The sequence below is a fragment of the Anguilla anguilla genome, chromosome 17 (assembly GCF_013347855.1).
Source record: "Anguilla anguilla isolate fAngAng1 chromosome 17, fAngAng1.pri, whole genome shotgun sequence".
Taxonomy (NCBI): Eukaryota; Metazoa; Chordata; class Actinopteri; order Anguilliformes; family Anguillidae; genus Anguilla; species Anguilla anguilla.
Window position 1 is genome coordinate 13,292,999 of NC_049217.1, and position 21,272 is coordinate 13,314,270.

General features: G+C 40.3%; 2 protein-coding genes across 7 annotated transcripts in view; one reads left to right on the top strand and one right to left on the bottom strand.

Moving 5' to 3' along the window:
• LOC118216636 (monocyte to macrophage differentiation factor 2-like) lies at window positions 1-19,678 on the top strand. 5 transcript variants are annotated; one of them, XM_035397999.1, is made up of 8 exons: window positions 1-131; window positions 249-353; window positions 8,906-8,987; window positions 10,794-10,954; window positions 14,681-14,755; window positions 15,200-15,301; window positions 16,024-16,093; window positions 16,531-16,734. In XM_035397999.1, exons 2-8 carry the CDS (start codon window positions 325-327, stop codon window positions 16,732-16,734), a joined length of 723 nt encoding a protein of 240 aa, XP_035253890.1. In that variant the 5' UTR covers window positions 1-131; window positions 249-324. The 5 variants fall into 5 exon arrangements, with proteins under 5 accessions (XP_035253890.1, XP_035253891.1, XP_035253889.1 ...); XM_035398000.1 differs by having other exon boundaries at window positions 4-138; XM_035397998.1 differs by having other exon boundaries at window positions 17-353; window positions 16,531-19,678.
• Window positions 19,679-21,272, bottom strand: part of ap5z1 (adaptor related protein complex 5 subunit zeta 1) — an 11,658-nt gene continuing 10,064 nt past the window's right edge. For both annotated transcript variants that reach the window (XM_035397994.1, XM_035397995.1), the window contains one exon: window positions 19,679-21,085. In XM_035397994.1, the coding sequence (XP_035253885.1) occupies window positions 20,815-21,085 (271 nt within the window). In that variant the 3' untranslated portion in view covers window positions 19,679-20,814. The remainder of the gene's footprint in view (window positions 21,086-21,272) is intronic.

The window sequence follows — 21,272 nt, forward strand, 5'->3', positions numbered from 1 at the left end:
TCGCGTCGCTAGGATGGCTTTAGTTTGAAAACAATGTTCACTATCGTCGGCTCAAACGTTGGGGAGCGGATTTACAACAGCTATGCCTGCCTTGCTTATTCTAGCAGGGTCACGGATCGGGGATTAATGAGGCATGTAGTATGTACATTGGGACCTGTTTTCGTTCATATTTTCTCTTATTTTCAAGCAGCACTGGACGCACAAAGTGGAAGTTCCTCAGTATATCGCCTCTCTTTTACTTATTGTAGCGGGCACATCCGGAGTTGGGAAGCATAACAACACTTTGGGACAGATGTGATAAAATGTTCAAATTCCGTCAACGATATGGACTTTAAGAAGACAAAGTATGGAAGGTAATACTTTGTGGTATGCATATTATCGGAGTAGATTAATTTAGAGAAAAATACTGACACAAATAATACTTTTACGTACCATATTTAATAATACAATGTAGCTCCAACACGAATATGTTCGGAATGTGTCAAAATCGTTAAGAGTGAAACATGAAGCTCAGCGAGTTATGAGTGGCAGTCACTATAAATGTTGAGAGAGTCTGATCTGGTGAAAATTGTGCATAAACTACGCTATGGACGTTGACATAGAAATAACGAGTGGAGTGGACGTGCCTTCTACTGTAAATAGATAGGCGACAGCAGCTCTTATCAAGGTGTGTTTATCAGTCCTTTCGTTAATATTAGTCTAAAGACGTGAAATCATTATTTTGAGAATAGAGACTGATGCAATTTTCACAAAATTCTTTGAATTTTGACCTTAGTTCACGTAGTTCATTCCATCTATTTTTTCATTTTTTATTTGTGATTTACGGCGTAGAATTCAAAATTAGTCGTTTACTTGCAATACCCAACGCTTTATTAATTAAAATGATTATTCCCTTTTATAGAAACGTTTGAAGGGTTCTGCATGATTTTGCTAATGCATGTGAGCTATAAATGTAATTATAAAAACAGATATTATTAGTTTGAAGTCGGATTTGCCAAGGGATTTGTTCTCAAGCAGCCACGTCTTAAGAAAACTCAATCAACGTGAAATCTCTATGGGGCAACATTTGTGTGCGTTTGTTGTTGGGAAACTTATGGACACTGGAGGTGCGACAACTCCTACTGTATCTTTATATTACACTTTAATAAGATACCTTTTCTGTTGCACTATAAAATGTTGTGTTGTATACAAATCCTGATACAGGCCTAATTTGATCTTTCCAAACTTTTAACTTTCCCTGAAGTCAAGTGATTCAGTTGAGTTTCCCATAAAAATCTCTGTCAATCTGCAAAAATATCTTATTTTAGGACATATGCTTCTTTAAATGCATTTCGTAGCCTATATTTATTCTCTTGGTGACAAATGAAGAGATGTATTGATCATTTCCGTAGCACCTTTCACTTGCCATAAGAAGTACAGTGAAAATTAAGCCTTATAAACTTGTCATGGCATACAGTACATTGTGTTTTACAGATTTGTGCTATTACCATGGATTTAAATACAGCAGTATGTGCATACTTCAGGGGTTTACTGGGGGTCTGAAAATAGCCTATTACTTTTTTTCTCACAAGCGTCACTGTGGAAGACTGTTATAGAGGTAGTATGAAAGATACTGACTACTGCTGCGTAGCTGTGTTCCAGGGGCAAGTGCAAAAATATAGATGCAAAGGTGCATCATCAATTGTATTACCACTCTGTAGGGATTTAGGCAAGTATTAGCCACCCTTGTTTTTTAAATTACTTTACATCGTATTGAGTTCAACAACCAGAAAAACAAACAATATTATGCAAGAATATAAAAAAGAAACTAAAGGAATTTCTCAGAGTTATGAACAAAACCCCATCATGGTTAGATTGAATGTCCCCCTAAATGTTTGAAGAAATGGATAGAAGCTGAACGATCCAATTAAAGGCAGAAAAGGATCACGTGAAAGTGTAGGGTTATTAGAGGGACACAATAAAAATAGGTAGAAAATGGCTTTCCATGTTTCCTATGGTTGTAAGTGATACATGGTAAACTTAATCCTTGGTTTCTTCAGTCTTGGGCATGAACTTTGTGGGGGCAAGATTAACTTGTTTATCTGAGGGGCAGAATTTCAGAGATAGCAAGTAGAATACTTTGATGGAACCTTGTGTTCCAGCTTGTTTGTGAAGAGATTAATGAGTTTGTTGATCAGATAGAAGTCTACTTGGGGAACGCCCTCACTTCTTTCATAAACATTGTGTTCTGCCTTCAACACATTAAGAAAAAGAGCACATGCAATTTAAAATTCTTGCAGGAATTATATGAAAACTAAAATAAAATTTTTGCATGTTATGCATCTTATGGCTGTTTATTTTCTGCTTGCACACGTTGTAGCATATATGAAACGACACAAGAAAGTCTCAATATATAGGCTGACATGTATGCATTTTAAGGGACACCACCTTAGTGTTAACAGGTGGCTACTGAGAGTAGGCCTATATGACAGTGTGCTAACAAACCGTTCTTTTCAATTGGTTATTCCATAACATCATTCTTTTCTTTCTGCTCATTCCTCAGTATACATAGGCTTATTGTCTTATAGTTAGATATAGTTAGTCACAATGTAAAGGAAAAATCCTCTTATAGCAGTTCAGTCCTTCAAGCATTTCTCCATTTAATAGTAAGCTTATTTACAGTCATGGGGTGGTCAGCTTTTGTGTCACACAGCCAGGCATCAGACTTCACTAGCTCCCGCATGCATTCTGAACATTTGGACATAAAATTAAACCCTCAAAAGGAGTCTATTGGTCACAGGAGCAGAGTGGTTTATCTTACATAATATTATCAGCTCAACATGTAAGGCATTCTTCACTTTTTCCAGTCAATTTTTTGTCATTATGAAAAAGTTTATTCTAAAATTAAAAAAAAAAGAATATTCTAGTGCCGTTATATCAGGACAGAGGCTAAGTCTGACACAGTGAGCTTCTGACAGTTTGATAGTCCTGTTTTTTTTGGCATGCTGCTCGAGTGGATGTTTGTGCTTGATAGGGCTAATTCTAGGTAAGGGTTCAGGAAAGTACATATGACCGTATTACTTGCAGTTCCTCAGAAAATTAAACGACCACCCTTCCCCAATTGTAATTTCCCTCTTATTCATATCACATTAACTCCCTCTCTAAGACAATTGGGATGTAGTTGTGACAAAGCTGTATGTGTGTTTGGGGGTAGGGCTAGGGGCAGTGGAAGAGCCCCTGTGAGTGCAAACTGTGATCAGATGATTAGTCCCTGTGGTACTGCCGGGGGACGTCTGGATACTGTGGCAGGTGATTAGTCCCTGTGGTACTGCCGGGGGACGTCTGGATACTGTGGCAGGTGATAAGCTGACAGCAACTGACTAATATGTGGCTTTTCAAAGAGGGAGGTCCATTGTATTAAGTGAGACAGGCATATGCACAATATAGTGTGTGAGGTTACCAGGGCACCAAAGCCTGCATTTGAAGGACTTGTTCCACTGACAACTGACCACGATATTTGTGTGAGCACAGGTCGGAAATGTGCATATTGAAATTAAGCTGTATTCTGCTTCATCAATCTGCATAGCCCTTATTGTGGAAATGATTTACAATGCAAATGCCTAAAACACAAATGGCCTTATAATTACGCTGAAAATATATATTTGGAGGATTTGAAAAATCTTAGTTGTAACAAATCATGCTCACTGCTTTTAAAGCTCTAAAGTTACTGTGGGATTTTCTTTCAATGGTTTTTGTTGGCAGGATTGAGATACAACGGTTAATTTGTCTCATGAAGAAAAAATAATGATGAGTTGCAAAAACAAAAACAAAAAAAGACATGGTAAACTCAACAGATCCAGCACATTCAAAGAGCTTTTCTGCTGCAGCCAGAGCCACCTTGAAGGGATAGTTCACTTTCTGGGGTTTTTCAATATGTCAGTTTTAGTGTACATTTTCATTGTGCCCAGCCAGTTTGTTGATGATGAAACATATTTTTGATATTTACAAAGTTTCTGATGGCCTGCCAGCTTCACGGTCCTGCAACAGCATTTGGAGGTTTGCAGTATAAAGAAAATACACTTTTCAATTAATACCAAAACAACATTGAGATACTCCAGATTGTACAGTGACATCACACCTCCAGAAGGTGTATGTGTGTGTGTGTGTGTGTATTACTGGATTATTCTTCAAAAAATGATGTTTCTTATTTTGAGTTGAAACCACACATGCAACCTGAGTTCGATTGTGCTGAAGGGAAAAAGTACTGGAGCAGTATTAAAACTGGTACACGTTTAAAATTGTAAATAACCACTATGAACATGAATGTGTTATGTATAGCCTCAGGAAACTTAACTTCTCTGTCACAAACTGCTTTGGAGTCACTTGAAGTATACAGATAACTGCAAAAATAAACTAAACGCCAGCCATAGTGTCCCTGTCTAAAGTTCTTGATGGAATATTTGTTGATGAAACTGATTGCACCCTAGATTGACATTTGTAGTCCACGGATTCAGAGTTGCTTGTATGTTTTGCCTTGCATCTCAAACTAATCCATGGACACGACAGTCGATGAGTATGCACAGGCCACAGTCGCCTCTAGTTGATGAAGTCTTTCCCTCGGACTACCATGCCAACATCACCTTAGCCGCTCCTGATGTTAATCACTGAAATTTTTGCCAAAAATGCTCAACCAACCACCCTTCTTTCAAAATCTAAGTTCTCACCATGGTAGCCAAAAGAAAGGGCAACAGGGCGTGCCCAGCATTTTTATACACAACTGTGCGCATGCTGGTTTGTTAACTGCTTACCTCAGGAATCACCTGTGTGGAGGCACATGCTTTCAACATACTTTTAGGTGGTACTCGAGTGTTTCCTTTATTTTGGCAGTTAACTGTAATTTCTTGCTTTAGACCACAAACACCCAAATGCTCCTGTCCAGCAGGTCATCAGAAACGTTTTCAAGTGCACAAAATATCCTTCGTTACACATAAAAATGACTGGTCCAATTTGAAAAACATGCACAAAAAGAGAGTAAAAACCAAAAACAAACCAGATGCCCAGTGGTTATAGAACAGAGGTCTAGTAGGTGTAAAGGGTCTGATGATCTTTTGAAGATCTTTTGTCCCTCTAGAGACATGCTCGATAGGCTAGCACCAAGGTTTTTAATTACTTCAAAAGTTTTAGCTAAGTTGAGCTTCAGTTGATGACTTGTCATTCAGCTTGACATATCTTGTAGACAAACTGAGGTGCGTACTAAACCAATGTGTCAGAGGGGAGAAAGAGTAAAATAAAAAAAAAGTAGTTGTGATGCCTGGAAGCATAGACAGAAAATGTCCACTGATCACTGTCAGAATTGTTCTATTGATTATATGATAGTAACCAATGTACCTGATGATAGGTGGATCTCCTCCGTTTTCTATGTGTACTATCCCTGTCAAGAAAATGGGGTGAGTTCTTGTCACCAAGGATTATACTGGGCAATGAGGTGTACAAATAGTGAGTTGAAGCATTTACTTTTAATTGACTTCCATACATGATATTTATGTTGCCTACTTAATGAACAAACTGTGTGCAATTTTAGTAAGAGATTTGGTAAAATACCACAAAGTGTGTCTGCAGATCTGAGCATTGCTCTGAGCCTTTGTGTGCTAGCTAATTTCCAGCTGAAAGACATTTTATTGTTCATTGTTTCCTGTGTAGAGCTCTTCCTAAACTGTGTTGTTTCATTATTGTTCGTATGTTTAAATATTGTTAATATGATGTAATTATAACATCTACAGTGTAGGCTAACACAACAGCAGTGACAATTCACACGCACTACCAGTTTTGTTCACTTGGTTAAACTTTTCCTTCTGCATGAATTTCCTTGGTTTTTATTAGCATGTTTAAATAACACACAGATGGCTAACGCTGCACTTAGACACCTGGACTGTCTTTTTCTGTATCTATTTTTACCCCTGTGAAAATCATTTTAATATCAAATGTGACTGTTTTTGAGGCACCATAGTTTTGGATGGACTTTTTGAAATAGCATAGCCTACATACTAGATTGACCATATTCCCTAATAGCCTAGATTAAAATGTAGAATCTTTATTAACAAATATTTACACCATTATTATCTGTATTGAAGGTTTCATTGGAAAGATTTGGACAGTTCAGCTTTTCTTGTCACAAGAATCACAAGTAGAAGTTCCTACAGTGCAGCATGTAAATATTTGGACAGTGACAGTTTTTGTTGTTTTGGCTCAGGATTTTAAATAAAACCGTTAACATCCATGTTGGGTGATTCATATTGGAATCACAGCCGTTTTTATATAGTCCCCCACATTTTACAGGAGCAAAAGCAAGTCGACAGTTGGCTGCTCAGCTATTTCTTGGCCAGCTGTGTGGGTCTTTGCATCCTTAATTCATGCACCAGAAAAATAACAAAAGGTCTAGAGTTGAGTCTGGGTGTGGAATTTGTATTTGGCGCCTTGCTGTTGTCTCTCAACATGAGGACCAAACCACTGCCAATGCAAGTAAGGCAGGCTACCATAAGCTTTCATTTCAGCTGTCAGACAGATCAAGAACACTCTCTAGGATGCATGTTCCAGCAGGGCAATGACCCCAAAGATGCTGTTGAAGCAAACAAGAAGTTTCTCAGGGCCAAAAGTGGAAAAGTAGAATGTTCTTGACTGTCTAATTCAATCACCTGTCTTGAATCCAATTGAATGTGCATTTCAGTTGCTGACGACAAGACTGAAGACAAAAAGCCCCATAATTATGGCACTTGATTGGATTCATCATTCATTTGGCTGCCATAAATTCAACATGAAATGGCTGAGATTGAAATGATTCAGTATTAGAAACGACGGGCAACAGCTTACAAAACTGGATTTTGTGCCAGACCCAATCATTCGATCCCTTTATGTAAGCCAGGATTTGTGTAAAGAGATGTCCAGATTTTCTGATGATTAAAAGTATGTCATAGGACAAATAGGAATGCTTCCGCTTTTATCAGAATATGAGAAAATCCCCAAGCCTTCTGTTGGCATGGCTACGGCAACATCATTGCTCAAGCACCAGTACATCGGCATGATATGAAAGACCTTTCATTTCCATGCTGGATTAGGTCATGGTACCCAGCTGTTTCCAAGAGCCATAAAACACAGCAAAATGCAGCAATGTGATATGGATTAGAATTGAGATTTAGTGGAGTAACCATATACAAGGGCTTTCAGAAGCTCATCGTAAATACATAAAATGCTTTTAAATACTTAAAGAAAGATCCTTTGTTTATAGCAAACATCTTATGGCAAAAATGTTAAATGTAATTCTACATGCCTCATGCTCTGAACCTCAGCTTAAAACAAGAATTCCATATGAAATCTCGAAAGGTTTTAAATATGGTTCTAAGCTATTATCCTTTCAATCCCTGGCTAAAAAGAACCCTAACAATGAGCTCCCTGTAATTACATATTGGATAATTGTATTATCCAATCTGTTGCATTGCATAGTTTAGCTTGCTCACAGACTTTTGTCAGTTTTTGTTGAGAAATGGCCAATTTTGCACACAGATGGGACTCAAGTGTTTCTGGCAATAAGATTTTTTTTGGTTCACGGCTAGTGTCGGTAGTTTTTCAGGGATTTGAGCACCAATTCCAACCACGTAAAATAAGGAAAGTTTTTCGCTTTTTTGTATTCACAAACAAATGCCACTTCAGTATATATTAATGAACAAATGCCTCTTATGTTCAGAAAGATATTAAAATGTTTCTTCATAGTTTATCCCTTTCCCTTTATGACTTAGAATTTATTCTCTATTCACCAGAAAAATGACAAAAGTAATTTATAAAAAAGACAGGAGAATTTTGGAGTTGAACCCATAAAATAAAGGCTGCAGGGCTAGGTAGTCATTTAGGCAAGCCTTATAGACTTGCACTGGATACCCATGGCTAGCTCTGCAAACCACCCTAGTACAGATGACTCAGCAGGGGTGCATTAAAAACAGCACCCAGAAAGTAGCTTGGCTTTCCTGTACTCAAACTACTGCTCATCCTGCTCCGTTGGTCTGACAACCAAAGGAAATCGCAGATGAATTCCAAAAAGAAAAGTTTCTAGCTGCCGCTAAGAAGAGTGTAACAAAAGCAGGTAGGATTGTAACTGCCATTTCCTGCCTCTTTTAAATCCAACAGCAAGGGTTTTTCACACCTTGATTGGACAAGAGACAGCTGCTCTCAATGACTAATTAACAGCCAGTTTCCAAGACACTGATCAGCAGCTGATCCACATCAACTACTGAGTTAAAGGAATCTCGAACTGAGTGAATACGAAATCGAGAATAAAGATTGGACTAAGTGAAAATGAAATAACACACACAAGTTTTGATAATGAAGGATTATATTTTGATATTTTGGTATGAAGACAAGAGGCAAAACTGCCATGGTGTTTCCCGGGTGCAATTTTCCCTGCGTTAATAAACTCTGAATGTTTTTCACATGCTCAAGAAGTCACAGAAATGTGGAGTGAACCAATCCAAACTCCCTGGTTATCACAGTATTTTAGCCCACATCACAGGTTATTGTATAATCATCTGTAATGATATGCTTGTTCTCCCTATGTAATTCAAGTAACATTGATCACCCTGGTAACACTGAATGCCTTGCTGTAAATACTAACAGGCTATATTGCTCGTGGTTGCAACAGCCAATTATGAACAACCTTGAAAAACACAATGGAATAACAATCTAAACACAGTAGGAATACTGTGTTTCAATTATGTGTTATGGAATTAAATAAAGGATTGTAAAGTGTTATCCCAGTGAACGATTATTGAAATGTGCTATTACTCAGTTCTCTGGGGATATAAAAGTTGAATATTTCTTTAGATCTTGTTCACAACTGTAAAAATATCACTAGCGAAGATGGTATTTTTTTCCCCTCTAGATTCATGAACAGCAGAGTTCCGTCAGACAAGCGATACCAGCCCACGGAGTATGAGCACGCGGCTAACTGCGCGACGCACGCGGTGAGTGGCGGGCCTTGTTTTGTCGCTTCGCTTCACATCCACAAGCCCTCCAGCTCCCAATCTGCTGAACCACATAGGGCTGGGAACAAATTGTGCTCCGACACCAAATCACAACAGAAACATGCTGAGGGAGAAAAAAAGGGGTTTCTAGTATGTCGTCCATTTTACAGGCTTCAAATGGGCGACATAATACAGTCACTGCATCACCCCCAAAATATTAACAGGTTTCAGGCATTTTAGGCTTTAGGCTGAGATGAACAGGCTGACTTTCCAAGAATTATAATCTTCAAATGGCTATATGATTACTTTTCTTGACGGCAGCACAAGTACTACTGACCAAAAGATTTGGTAGCACAGTGATGCTATTTGATATAGTACATGCACATTTATTTTAGCACAATATCATTTTTGTAGCAAATTCTACCAAAACAGTCTCACTGTGCAGCCCTGCTTCATGCTTACTGTTATCCAAAACTAGGTTAGGTTGCCTAAGGAAGGAGGGGCACTAACCCACAGTTTTTTTTACATATATTGTATCATAAAATGGTGGTTCACTTTTTGATATTATTTTGGTTTTTGTGTGTGTGACCGAGACAGTTTTGTGTGCTGTGAAGGATATTTTAGATATTTACAGAAGTTTCTTGTGACGAGCTGGCTTTACAATGACTGGTTATGGAGGCATTTGTTATGTCAGTGTGTTTCTGAAAGTTAACAGCTGTTATCTTTCCTTTCCAGCCATTTTATTGCTGTGCTTGTGTGTGGCAGGTCGTCATGTTGGCTCTGATAACACCCAGCCCAGCCTAATCTGCCCAGTTACTGGAGCACATCTGGCGTGCCCAGCTTAACAGCAGGGTGGAGGTGGTGTTAAACACCCCCAGGCGTTGTGTTAATGATGTAAACACAGGAGCATCACAGGGATCCGTCATGAGAATGCAAGGAGAGCACAGTTCAAAAAGCTTTTGAGACAAAATGTCACAGGACGCTCTTAGCTGTAGGAGTAAGGATGTCCACAAGCTGCCCATCAGAAATAGACCCAAGTGTGTTGTCGATCCCAGTACTTATAGCTTCGGTTAAATGAGCATCACTACGTGATGGCGTAGCTACGCGCAGGACATGCGGTACATGTGCGTTTGGTGTTCGTACAGTGCTTAGTAACTATAGTTATCTGATATTGGCAGCTGGAGAGGGAGAGATCAGCGATGGTCTGAGTACTATGACTGTGTGACCCGTAGCGTTTGATCAGAGAGAAAGTGTGACAGATGGAGGAGGGAATCTGACACACAGCTTTGGCTTTAATCTGGCCCACAGGCTGCTGCTACGCCCATCGCTCTCTCTTTCTGTCCCTGTACGAATGCTGTGTGATCCTCCCAGTCCCCAGCCCACTCCCCCCCCCCCCCCCCCCAGACTATTGATTCCTCTTGGTTGGAGGCAATGATCAGAGAGAGCCCATCTCATTAATTTCGTCTCTCAGATCGATATTTAGCTCAAACAAACACAAACATGGCCCCTAGGGTAAAGAGTGCAACATTTTTCTGCATCTTTCAAAGCACCAAAAACTAGAGCAGCAAGCTACATTGGTTAAATCAAGAAAATTGTTCAATTAGGGTGGTTCAGGGCTTTGTTGTGACTCATGACATCGAACTGCACCAGGATCAGGTCTGAATAGCTCTTTATAAGTAGTCTTTCTTATCTGAACAACACAAAGTCTTCCCACAATAAATTTCACTCTGATCATAGCCTCCAACCAAGCCCAGTTTATGGGTAGGCCAGGGACTTGTTTAATCTCTTTGCTGTGTTTCTGGCCAGCTGTGGATAATTCCCAGCATTCTTGGCAGTTCCATCTTATACTTCCTGTCTGATGACCAATGGGAGACCATCACGGCATGGATCTACGGCTTTGGGCTGTCTGGACTTTTCACCATGTCCACGGTATTCCATACTGTCTCATGGAAAAAGAGCCACCTCAGGTATGTATTCTAAAAATGGTTGGGAATTTAACACAGAAAAATAGTAAGAAATTTTCTTGGCTAGAGAAACAAAAAAAGACTTGGGGTGCTGAATTCCACAAAATGCTCTCAAACAGGCCAACTGGGCAACACGCTCAAAAATATTTCACAGTAGTTTATTACTTCATGAGCACGGTTTGTACACGTTCAAGCACTTGCCTTTATAGTGCAGCACAGAGTCCGAAATTTTTTAATTTATTTTTTGTTTAAAAAAAAAAAAAAGTCTGACAGAGTCCCACACAGTCCATCTGGATAGCTTCACCAGAGGTCTGAATTCAGTCGCAAAGTAGTTTTACAAAGTGTTATAATTATACATTGACACCATTACATCAAAGGGCAGTACACTGATTATCTTCAAATTTCCCACAGATGCTGTTTAACTTGTACATCAAAACCTGCCTTGTAGTTTAGTATTTATTTGGATTTGCTAAGCACACGGCAGTTGTGTACTCTCACTGGGCTGATGGACTATCACTTCTGGTTTACCCAATCAAGCACTTTCCCAGAGCTGTGGTTCTCTGCAAAACAACCCCAAATGTCCTTTGAAACTAATTTCATTATGGCTGCGTGATAACGTGTAACTGAACCAGGCACTTGTTCGGGCTGGGGCCAGACATTTTTTTTTACTTATGAAGACTCTCAGAAATGAGAGCCCCAGCAGACACAAAAGCCCCCTCCCCCTCATTTATAGGCAAACACAGTCAGTTGGAATGAATCACCCTGGCACCAGGCCACTGATGGAATGCCTGGTTAGTGGGAACATCTATGAGCCAACCCCACTCACCTCCCTTAGGCTCAGTTAGAGTACACATTTCACATAGGCTAAAGCTGCTCCTTATCAGATGGGACACCTGTGTGGGTGGCATGTAAATGCCTGCCAGTAAGCACTGAGGAAGCACACCGTTTGGGAAGTCTGAAATTAGGATGGAATGGTTTTCCTAACATTTACAGAAACAGGCTGTGTGATGTCACTCTCAGGAACTCGGATATTCAGAGCCCTGTTTAAGAAGGCGTTACTCTGTGAAAGGGCACTTGTGAAAGCACGTTGATACATGTTAATGTGGCATTGTTTCATACATTGACTCAGTGTTAGAAATGATGTCTATGCCTGTTCTGCGCTTCACCAATCCTTTAGAATACACCATGCAGTTATGCATCTGCCAAATTAATAAATATAAGCCCATATGTCAAAGCGACACTGTTTTCCTCTGTTAATTTGCCATATGCCATTGGGTACTGTATGGAGCTGTATACTGAATTGTGTATTTTTCAGGGGAGAAAAATAAAGGAGAAGTCTATTGGGAATTGGGAACTAAATTCTCATGGAACTTTTCCCTCTTCAGATGTGATTTCTGGACTGTAACAAACTCGATTCCATAAAAATCTAAAAGAGATAAATGGGAAACGATTCATAATTTCCTGTTTATTCAGCTTCAGTCTAAATAGAACTTGACCCTTTGTGCAGATGTGCAGGTCTGCAGCTCTTTCTCCAGATAGATGAGTAGAATTGTTGGGTCCTAGAGAGGATCTGATTCTGGGAGGTTTAAACTCACATTACACAGTATGTACTGATCAGAGAATGTTGGTACTGGTCCTAAAATGGCCATTTTTATGGAAAATTGGTGACATTACACTAGCAAACATTTACCAGTTGGCTATATTTACAGCCCTTTTTCACTCCAAACCATATTGTTTGCAACCTTAAATAATGTAATGAAGCTATTTTTAAATCCATCAAACACATGCTGTCATGTAAGAGGAAAAAATGTAGCTTGTTTAAATTCATTGAACTTACGGACAAAATGCATTACCGTTAAATTGCACTGTTCAATCTCGCCACAATGTGCTCTAACCTTAATTAAAAATGGGTATTATGATTTCAGAAGCCTTGCAAACCTTTCTGAGTGTATTGTCGCTGAAATTAAAATTAAAAATGTTGAGGAAGAAAAAAATAGGTAAGACCCACTTAAATACCCACCTCAGAATTTAGGACAAAGTGCTTTGATGTTCCACTAAGCAGACACCAGAAACCTGTGCCTGTCATTATGTAGATGAGTTGCAGGGGTTCGGGAGCTGCCTGTCATAGTTGAGTATACTCACATTCATTTTATTTTATATTGTGCATGGTGTTAAATATATTTATAGCAAACTGTACTGTACTTAACACCATTCTCTTTAGACGGTCAAAAATCTAATAACATACTCAGGGGGGATGAAAGAGGTTTCTGTTTGGAAGGTGGGCTTGAACCGTGTTAGGTTTTTGGTAACTGAGTAAACTTCCCTGCCTTTGCTATTGGGGAGGTAACGTCTGTTTCCTGCTTCATCAGCAGGTTTCTGGTATAATACGTAGTTAACAGTGAACTGACCCTTACAGAGTTGAAGCTTCCAGTTAGGATGCTCACAGTATGAACAAACACAGGCATCTTCTCAATAGTCAGACTCTTTATTTAAAAGAGATCTTAGAAATTTTCTCTTAAATTGGTCTTAGAATTGTAATGGAGCTTGTAGAATTGTAATTGTAAAAATCTCTTATTGGAGCCTGAAATTAATTACAGTAAAAAAAAAACAAAAAGTGATGAATTGGATATTTTAAAAAGACCTGCTAGGGAATATTGTCACCCAGGTCAATGACCTTTAAACAGCTGCTCCATAAATTCTTGTGCAACCCAAACCTTTTTCCGGGCATTTATTTGGATATAGACCTGCCACAGGAACGCAAAACAAGTCACTCATTCTGCCCCAGCAAGTCCCTTTATGTGATGGTATCTTTAGCTTATCTGGGCTTGTTATTACATGTTCCATCCCTGCTGCTGGTTTTGACTGCGCATCGAAGATCGTTGTTGAGACATGTTTGTTTCATAGCTCCATGTGCCGTGTTAGCAAATAAAGTTTTCCACACAGAATTAACATGAATACCGAAGCACCGAGCTGATCTTTAAAACATCCAAACGGTGGCAGCAAGTAATCGGAAAAATCTATCAAACCCGTTAGCAAGAACCTGTTAAAAGATAAACAGCCTAAACAAACCCGAGGGCTTTTGCTTGACAGATATTTTGCATTGAAATGGTTGTGCATAGATATTGCACCAATAAACAACATATTGTGTTGTTTGTTGGTGGTAGTATTTGTACAGCTGTTGGTAGCGTTACGAGATTCAAAGAAAAAGCGCTTAATTTGAATGAAAGGTCGAAAACGAGATGCCACACAGGTGAGTGTTACAAGTGTCATAAAATTTTGAACGACATGCATTTATTATATTATTAATGGGAGTTAGCATATTATGGGAAAATGTGTTATTTTTATCAGAATGCAAGTGAATTAGTGTAAAACACAGATTTTTAAATGTCCTGCTTTCCAAAGGCGCAACATTCCACTGGCTGCGCAGGAGCTCTATTTACTAGAGAAATTTAAATATAGATTCTCCCATAGCAGCTCCTGGCTTGGGAAATGGACATGGGGCACGAAACTTCCTTCCTACAATAATGTTTATCTTGAGTGTCTGGTCAATGTTTTCTGTCAGCTGTTTTATGAAAGGAATGAAAGTACGTAAACTGCGCTGTGTCAGTGACTGGTTCAGGGGGTTTCTATGGTTTCAAACGGCCGGTAAACAGGACAGCGGGACGCTGGAGAAGCCGGCATGTGAAGCTTGAGTCTTGAAGCCACATATTTTACTTCTTGTCCTGACAGGACCGTAGAGCAACGCGTCCACATGTGCGACAGGATAGCCATCTACTTCTTTATCGCGGCCTCCTATGCCCCCTGGTGAGTGCAGGCTGCATGTGCACCCTTATTCTCCAGACGATTGGAAATTGCATTCTTCAAAGCTTATAGGGTTAAAAACCCTATAAAGTTAAAGCTAAGATTGGGTATACTGCCCTCCTAAGCCAAGTGTTGTAACCTTTATAGACCCCACCCTAAAATGCAATTGTGATGACATCTAAATACGAGCCTCACGTTTTTATATAAAAAATGTTATTTATGAACGTACCACTGAGAATTCCCGTCTAGCTCTCCCCAAGATGGCGCCGAACTGGACTGAATAGATTAGGTTCCCTCTCAGCCCAGCTCAGCTCATGTTCAATTTTAAAATGTGGCCGGATATTTAGAACACCCCAGCAACTGGGCACGCTGTTCTCCTCTCGCAGTGCATTGTGTCTAGCTGTGGCGTTTCTGCCCCTGCATGGCGGCCTCTCTCTGTTTCCCCAGGCTCAACCTGAGAGAGCTGGGCCCGTGGGCCTGGCACATGCGCTGGATGGTGTGGATCATGGCGTGCGTGGGCACCGTGTACGTGTTCCTCTTTCACGAGAGGTAAGCACCAACCTGTCACGGAGCGCTGCGGTTAGATGTCCATCCATGTTTTGGGCTGGGCAGACAGCACCGGCCGGGACTCCTATGTCTCTCTTCCCCTCCAGGGCATCTTCTGCAGAGCTCTCACTAATGGGTTTCCGCTCTGAGGACTTTTTATTGTACACCTGTAATGACAGGAAGAGAGTTAAGCATTTATCAAGATGCTTGGAGGTCTCGTCCACCTTCATCTTGATCGGTGGTAGTCTCAGGAATAAAACAGTGTGACATCACAATAAAGCACAGAAGGCTCATTTGTAATCACTAACAAAATGTTAACCTAACAAACAACACTTTGTATTGTAACAAAAATACCACTATACAGATACAGTAGCTTACTTTTACACAACTATAGCTTTAGCATTATCCCAAAATGAAATCCAGTTCCTATTAACAAACATTTCTTTCAAATTCACTTGAAAAAAGGATCAGGATTACTGTAGTGCTTTTCTGAATACATAAGTAGTGTATAATTCCAGTGATGTATTTGTTTTGAAGTGGCCTTGTTTTGCAGGGTAGTTGTGTTGATTTTGCTTTAATGACTTCTGAGCGCAGTGAAAGTGAAGCCGCCAGACCGTAGTTAATAATACATACAGATGACTGGACCCAAAGCAAAGCACTGTCTGAGAATGTGTGAAATGCTAGCCTGGGTTTCTAATAAACAGGATTTCTTTGTTGACCCTCAGGTATAAGATCATAGAGCTTATATTCTACACAGCTATGGCAGCCGTTCCTGCATTTGTAATTCTATCAATGGTAAGATATTTGCTTTTTTCCCCCCCGGTATCAAAAGGATACTTCAGGATTCCAGTATTTTTGGCAGATGCAGTTGTTTGTCTGAGAGATGACTCCAGCTGCTGAATGACTTAAGACCTGGAGCTTTAGTTAGTCTGACAGAGGAATCTAGTTGTTTAACTACTATAAATGAGGAGCTATAGTTATTAGTCTAGGAGATGAGTCAAGCTCTTGGGTACTATAGATCACGAATGGGTAACTCAATTTCTGAGAATGACCAGCATGTGTTGTTTTTAACTGTGCATCTGCTGATAAAATGTTTAAATGGCTAATTTCTTCACTTAGATTGGCTTCTCCTGGAAATAAACCAGGCTCCATGGTAACAGTGTAAGGATGCTACAAATGGAAATGTGTGACTGTTAAAGTTCCTAAACGCAAGTGTTACTCCTGCATTCCAGCACGACAGAGATGGCCTGTTTGAGCTGGCGGTGGGCGGAGCGTTTTACAGCCTTGGCACGGTTTTCTTTAAAAGCGACGGTCTCATCCCGTTCGCTCACGCCATCTGGCACCTCTTCGTTGCCATGGGAGCTGGCACCCACTACTACGCCATCTGGAGGTACCTGTACACGCCGGGGCCCGGCCAGGTGAAGACCTTCAGGTGACAAGCCAGGCCATCGCCCTTCCCCAGGAGAGTTTGGTTCCATTTCAGATTTCTTCACAAGAAACCTTTGCAAATGCTTCAGAATCAATAGAGCATGGATATTTGTGAAGAAACACTGTTCTTATTTTTCAGTATGGAAAAGGTCAATTTCATAACTTTTATAAGTAAGTTTCAGCAGTGTTTAAAAGTAAGATTTGGTCAAAACACTAACTTGTTCATCACTTTGTTGCCAAATACTGGGAACTGTATGAAAACAAATCTTCAAAGTAATACGTTCCCTAGAAATCCCTACGCAATATTCTCCCAAATTCATAATATTCGGTGTGAGAAAGTGTTAGCAGTGCCTGGATGGCCGAAAATGGGACTGATTAATTTTGGATGCCTGTGGCTTTCACAAATGAGTTTCATTAGCCAAGCAGCACTGTTAATAGTGTAAATGTAGCCATATTTCAAACAGTAGGTTTATAAGTTTGAACCCACTCACAGAAGTACAATTTCCTGGTGAACATTCCAATAACCCATTCTGTTCACTATTTAAAATATTTGAATTATACCGTTTAAATAGGAGAGGGTCATTTAGATCTTTAAGAGGGTTCATTTTATTTGTTTTTATTTTCTTATGCCTTAAACCACAACTGTCACTGCCCTGAAGTGCGGTTGTGTTTCCTGTGTACAGAAACAAATAGGAAACCAAATTTCACCAAAACTTGAGCATTACTCATATTATTTGAACAGTGTGTTCCCCAACTTTCATGTGGAAACAAAAAATCAAACGTTTGTATCCGTTGCTGCTTATCTTACCAGAGTAAGGTCTATTTCACAGGAACAGTTTCCATTCAAGGAAATATGAGTATGCAAACAAAGAGGAACAACAGACATGCTGTTAAGTGCAAACAGACATTAAAATTAACGAGTTATGTCTCATTAATGAGTTATGTCTGTATATTAAGTTACACAGGAGTCTTGAGCACTGAGAGATGTTACATTCAGCAAAATTAGTGCATAACCATGTGTTGTGTTTTATTCCACATGTGTCTCAATATTTATGATTGAAAGTTCAAACTCTCTGGGCGATGTTTTATTCGTGTCACAGAAATGACTGCTGTCAGGCAGGAATAATCGGCTCCTGCACTCGAGGCAAATAGCACTGCTGGCTTTCATTCTTCCCCTCCAATCAGACCAATTTAGACCTGGGACACTGAATGACTCATGAATTACTCATTACAGCAGCAATACTGGCCTCGAGAGGCTGATTTGAGTTTCCCTTGTTTAGGATTTCAGGGCAGATTACAATAATGTATTTTTAACTGGCCAAGACAGCAGCAACAAAATACAATAAATGTTCACAATACAGTATTAGGAACAAGGGATTTAAAGTTACCCAGTGATACTACTGCATCCAATTTAAGTGTTTTCTCATCTCCACATCATTCGATTCCCAATACGTACAATGTGATAATGTCATTTCTCAAAAATGTGTGGATGCCATAACTAGTGGAGTAGTTCTAGAACTCAAGGACATTCCAAAGCTATGCAATTCTCAGGTACTCAATGTCTTGGCACTGTTTACATTCCTGTGGGCCAAAAGGACTGATTTTACTCAGGACAAACCTCCCCTGTGCCACTGCAATACAAAAAGCATCTCATGATGTTGTGTTGACTGCATTTTCAATCAGGGTTTTTTCTGCTATAAAATATTTAATTGCTGCACTACCATCATGTAGAATTGGGGTTATTTTGCAATTAAGTTCTGAGTAACAACAAACACCAGCAGACCCTACAGCCCTCAGGAAAATAACTGAGAACCCCAGCACTGGAAGCTTAGCAAACATTTTATTTTAGCCTCTCAGAATAAGTTGCAATATTGCGCACATAGTTAAATTATATGGTCAACATACCACTAACAGGAGTTTTATTCTGAAAGCACACCCCTTAATTCCTAAATTAGAAGGAAACCACTCATGTATGGGTTAGACCACTTGTGTTGCTCTTTCTGTAAGGTTGTTCAGTAGCAGTAATTTCTGTTGTAGGATGTGCTCTCACTTTAAAAATACCGGTTTCAAATTATATGCGTATTGCCTAGTGGAACACTAACTTTTTTTTTTTAACCATGGAAAACTTGATCTACATATGGACCGCAGTCTAGCAGGAAGCCTTGTACTTTACAGAAAACCTAACCCCCACGTTGGCTGAATTCTCACCTGTGACTAATCAAAGATAGTTCACTGATTACATCATGTGAGAATTGTTCCAATCGCAGGTTATTTTCTGTTATGTGCCCACGGGTTATGTGCATTTGCTTTGATGTACTAGTGGAACGCAACTACTGTTGGTTCAGGTGTGGAAGAAAATTAAGTGCTCATTAGCTTCTATTGAAAATAACCTCAGCTGTGAATACTCAGTCATCTCTCTGGACAGGGATACTCACATCTGGCTGACGACCCCATTAGCACTGCTGGTTTTCATTCTGCCCCTCTAACCAGGTCTGATTTAAAGCTGGAACACCAGGTGAGAGAAATCTCTGGCCAAGCAGTGGCATTCATCAATCTGTTAACTTCCAGGCGGAAAAGAAAACCAGCAGTACGACGCCTTGGGGGCCAGATTTGAGTATACCGGCCAATGGAGGTTTCTTTAAGTTGGTGACTTTTGTCCTGTGGCGATTTGAGAGAATAATGCATTTGATGCATAGCTGCTGTCATCTACTGTGTGTGTGAGAATTTCAAATTCTAACCAATTTTACAGTGATGGCTATATTTTATAGGCACTGTTTGCAATCTTAATCTTTTGAATCAGTGGTGTGCTCTAAGATCCTCCTTTCATGTCAAATTTGCTATATTCTTTTTGTCATTTCAAAGTAATACTGACACCCATTAATTTCTACATACTTAAATTGCCAGAATTATTGTAATTGTCCTCAAAATAAAAAATGACTTTTTTCAAATTCATGTTTGAGAATTTATTCTTGTTAGTACTGTACATAGAAAAGATCTTTAATTACACCAAGATGAACACATATATTATGACTCCGCAGGTGGAGACAAATGACTGAAACTGAACAGACCTACAAATATTCCACTGGTCACAGTTTGAAAACCTTACAAAATTTTACTCTGTGATCAGAAAACCTGACATGTGGCCATAATGCTACATCAGGAATGTTTTGATACATCCACAATTCGATTGCCACTAATGACTTCTGTCCAACCACTGAAATAATGCACCTTTTTATTGCTTTCTATTTCTTAACTTTCGAGAAATGACAGATCAGTACAAGAATGTAAAAAAAAAGGACCTGAACGTGTGATAAGGCATCTTATTACATTTTCCATTCAACTGAATCCAGTGATTTTCTTCAAAATGTGTCTTGACTCGTAAACCCCACCGTGGCTGAAACTGTCAATATTTCTCCCCACACAAGAAAACAAATGATCAAATATAGGAAATCTCATTCGACAACCTTAAATATTGATTTATCCCAAAATCTTGATGATTCAGGTCTTGAATCATAAATCACAAAGCATTTATCCTGCATAAGCTATCAGCCTCCAGCAGTAAATGCACCCAAATGTAGTCATGGATAAATGCTTCGCTACAGCATTGTGCAATTTCCCACAATCTGTCCTCCCTATAGCAATCTGGTTTGACCAGAACAAAGTGAGGTTGTACATTAGCGCGCTACGCTCAGCAGTGCTGGGTGAGGTTGTACATTAGCGCGCTACGCTCAGCAGTGCTGGGAGAGGTTGTACATTAGCGCGCTACGCTCAGCAGTGCTGGATGAGGTTGTACATTAGCATGCTACGCTCAGCAGTGCTGGATGAGGTTGTACATTAGTGCGCTACGCTCAGCAGTGCTGGGTGAGGTTGTACATTAGCGCGCTACATTCAGCAGTGCTGGGTGAGGTTGTACGTTAGCGCGCTACGCTCAGCAGTGCTGGGTGAGGTTGTACATTAGCGCGCTACACTCAGCAGTGCTGGATGAGGTTGTACATTAGCGTGCTACACTCAGCAGTGCTGGATGAGATTTTACGTTAGCGCGCTACACTCAGCAGTGTTGGGTGAGGTTGTACATTAGCGCGCTACGCTCAGCAGTGCTGGAAGCTGCTGTGTTTGTGCAGCAGACTGCTGATGGTCCTCATGGAGAGCGGCAGGGAGGCGTTGGTGTCGCGGTGCCAGCGGGGGCTGTCCCCTCGGGCAGAGGGCGCCAGGACAAACTGGGCCACGCTGGGCAGCTTGAGCAGGTTGATGAGCTCGTGGGCACGGGTGAGGATCTCCTCCAGGTCCTCCTCGCTGTAGTAGGAGACAACCGTGGGGCTACGTGCAAACGAGCGCATCTTGGACAGGAACAGGGACACCCTGAGGAGACACACACACACACGCACACACACACACACACACACACACACACGCACAGGATGAACTCAGAGCAAGGTCAGCACCTCATTTACAAATGAGCGCATCTTGGGCGGGAACTGGGACACCCACGGTGCAGTCTCCCCGCAGTCTGTCCCTTTAGCGACCTGCTTTGACCACGTTGTGGTTG

What these genes read in the sequence shown, in the direction of transcription:
- LOC118216636 (XM_035397999.1), top strand. Translation starts at nt 325, where the DNA reads ATGGACTTTAAGAAGACAAAGTATGGAAG. An exon ending in GTGTTCCTCTTTCACGAGAG is followed by an intron (nt 15,302 to 16,023) that starts GTAAGCACCAAC and finishes GTTGACCCTCAG; the next exon opens with GTATAAGATCATAGAGCTTA. An exon ending in CATTTGTAATTCTATCAATG is followed by an intron (nt 16,094 to 16,530) that starts GTAAGATATTTG and finishes CCTGCATTCCAG; the next exon opens with CACGACAGAGATGGCCTGTT.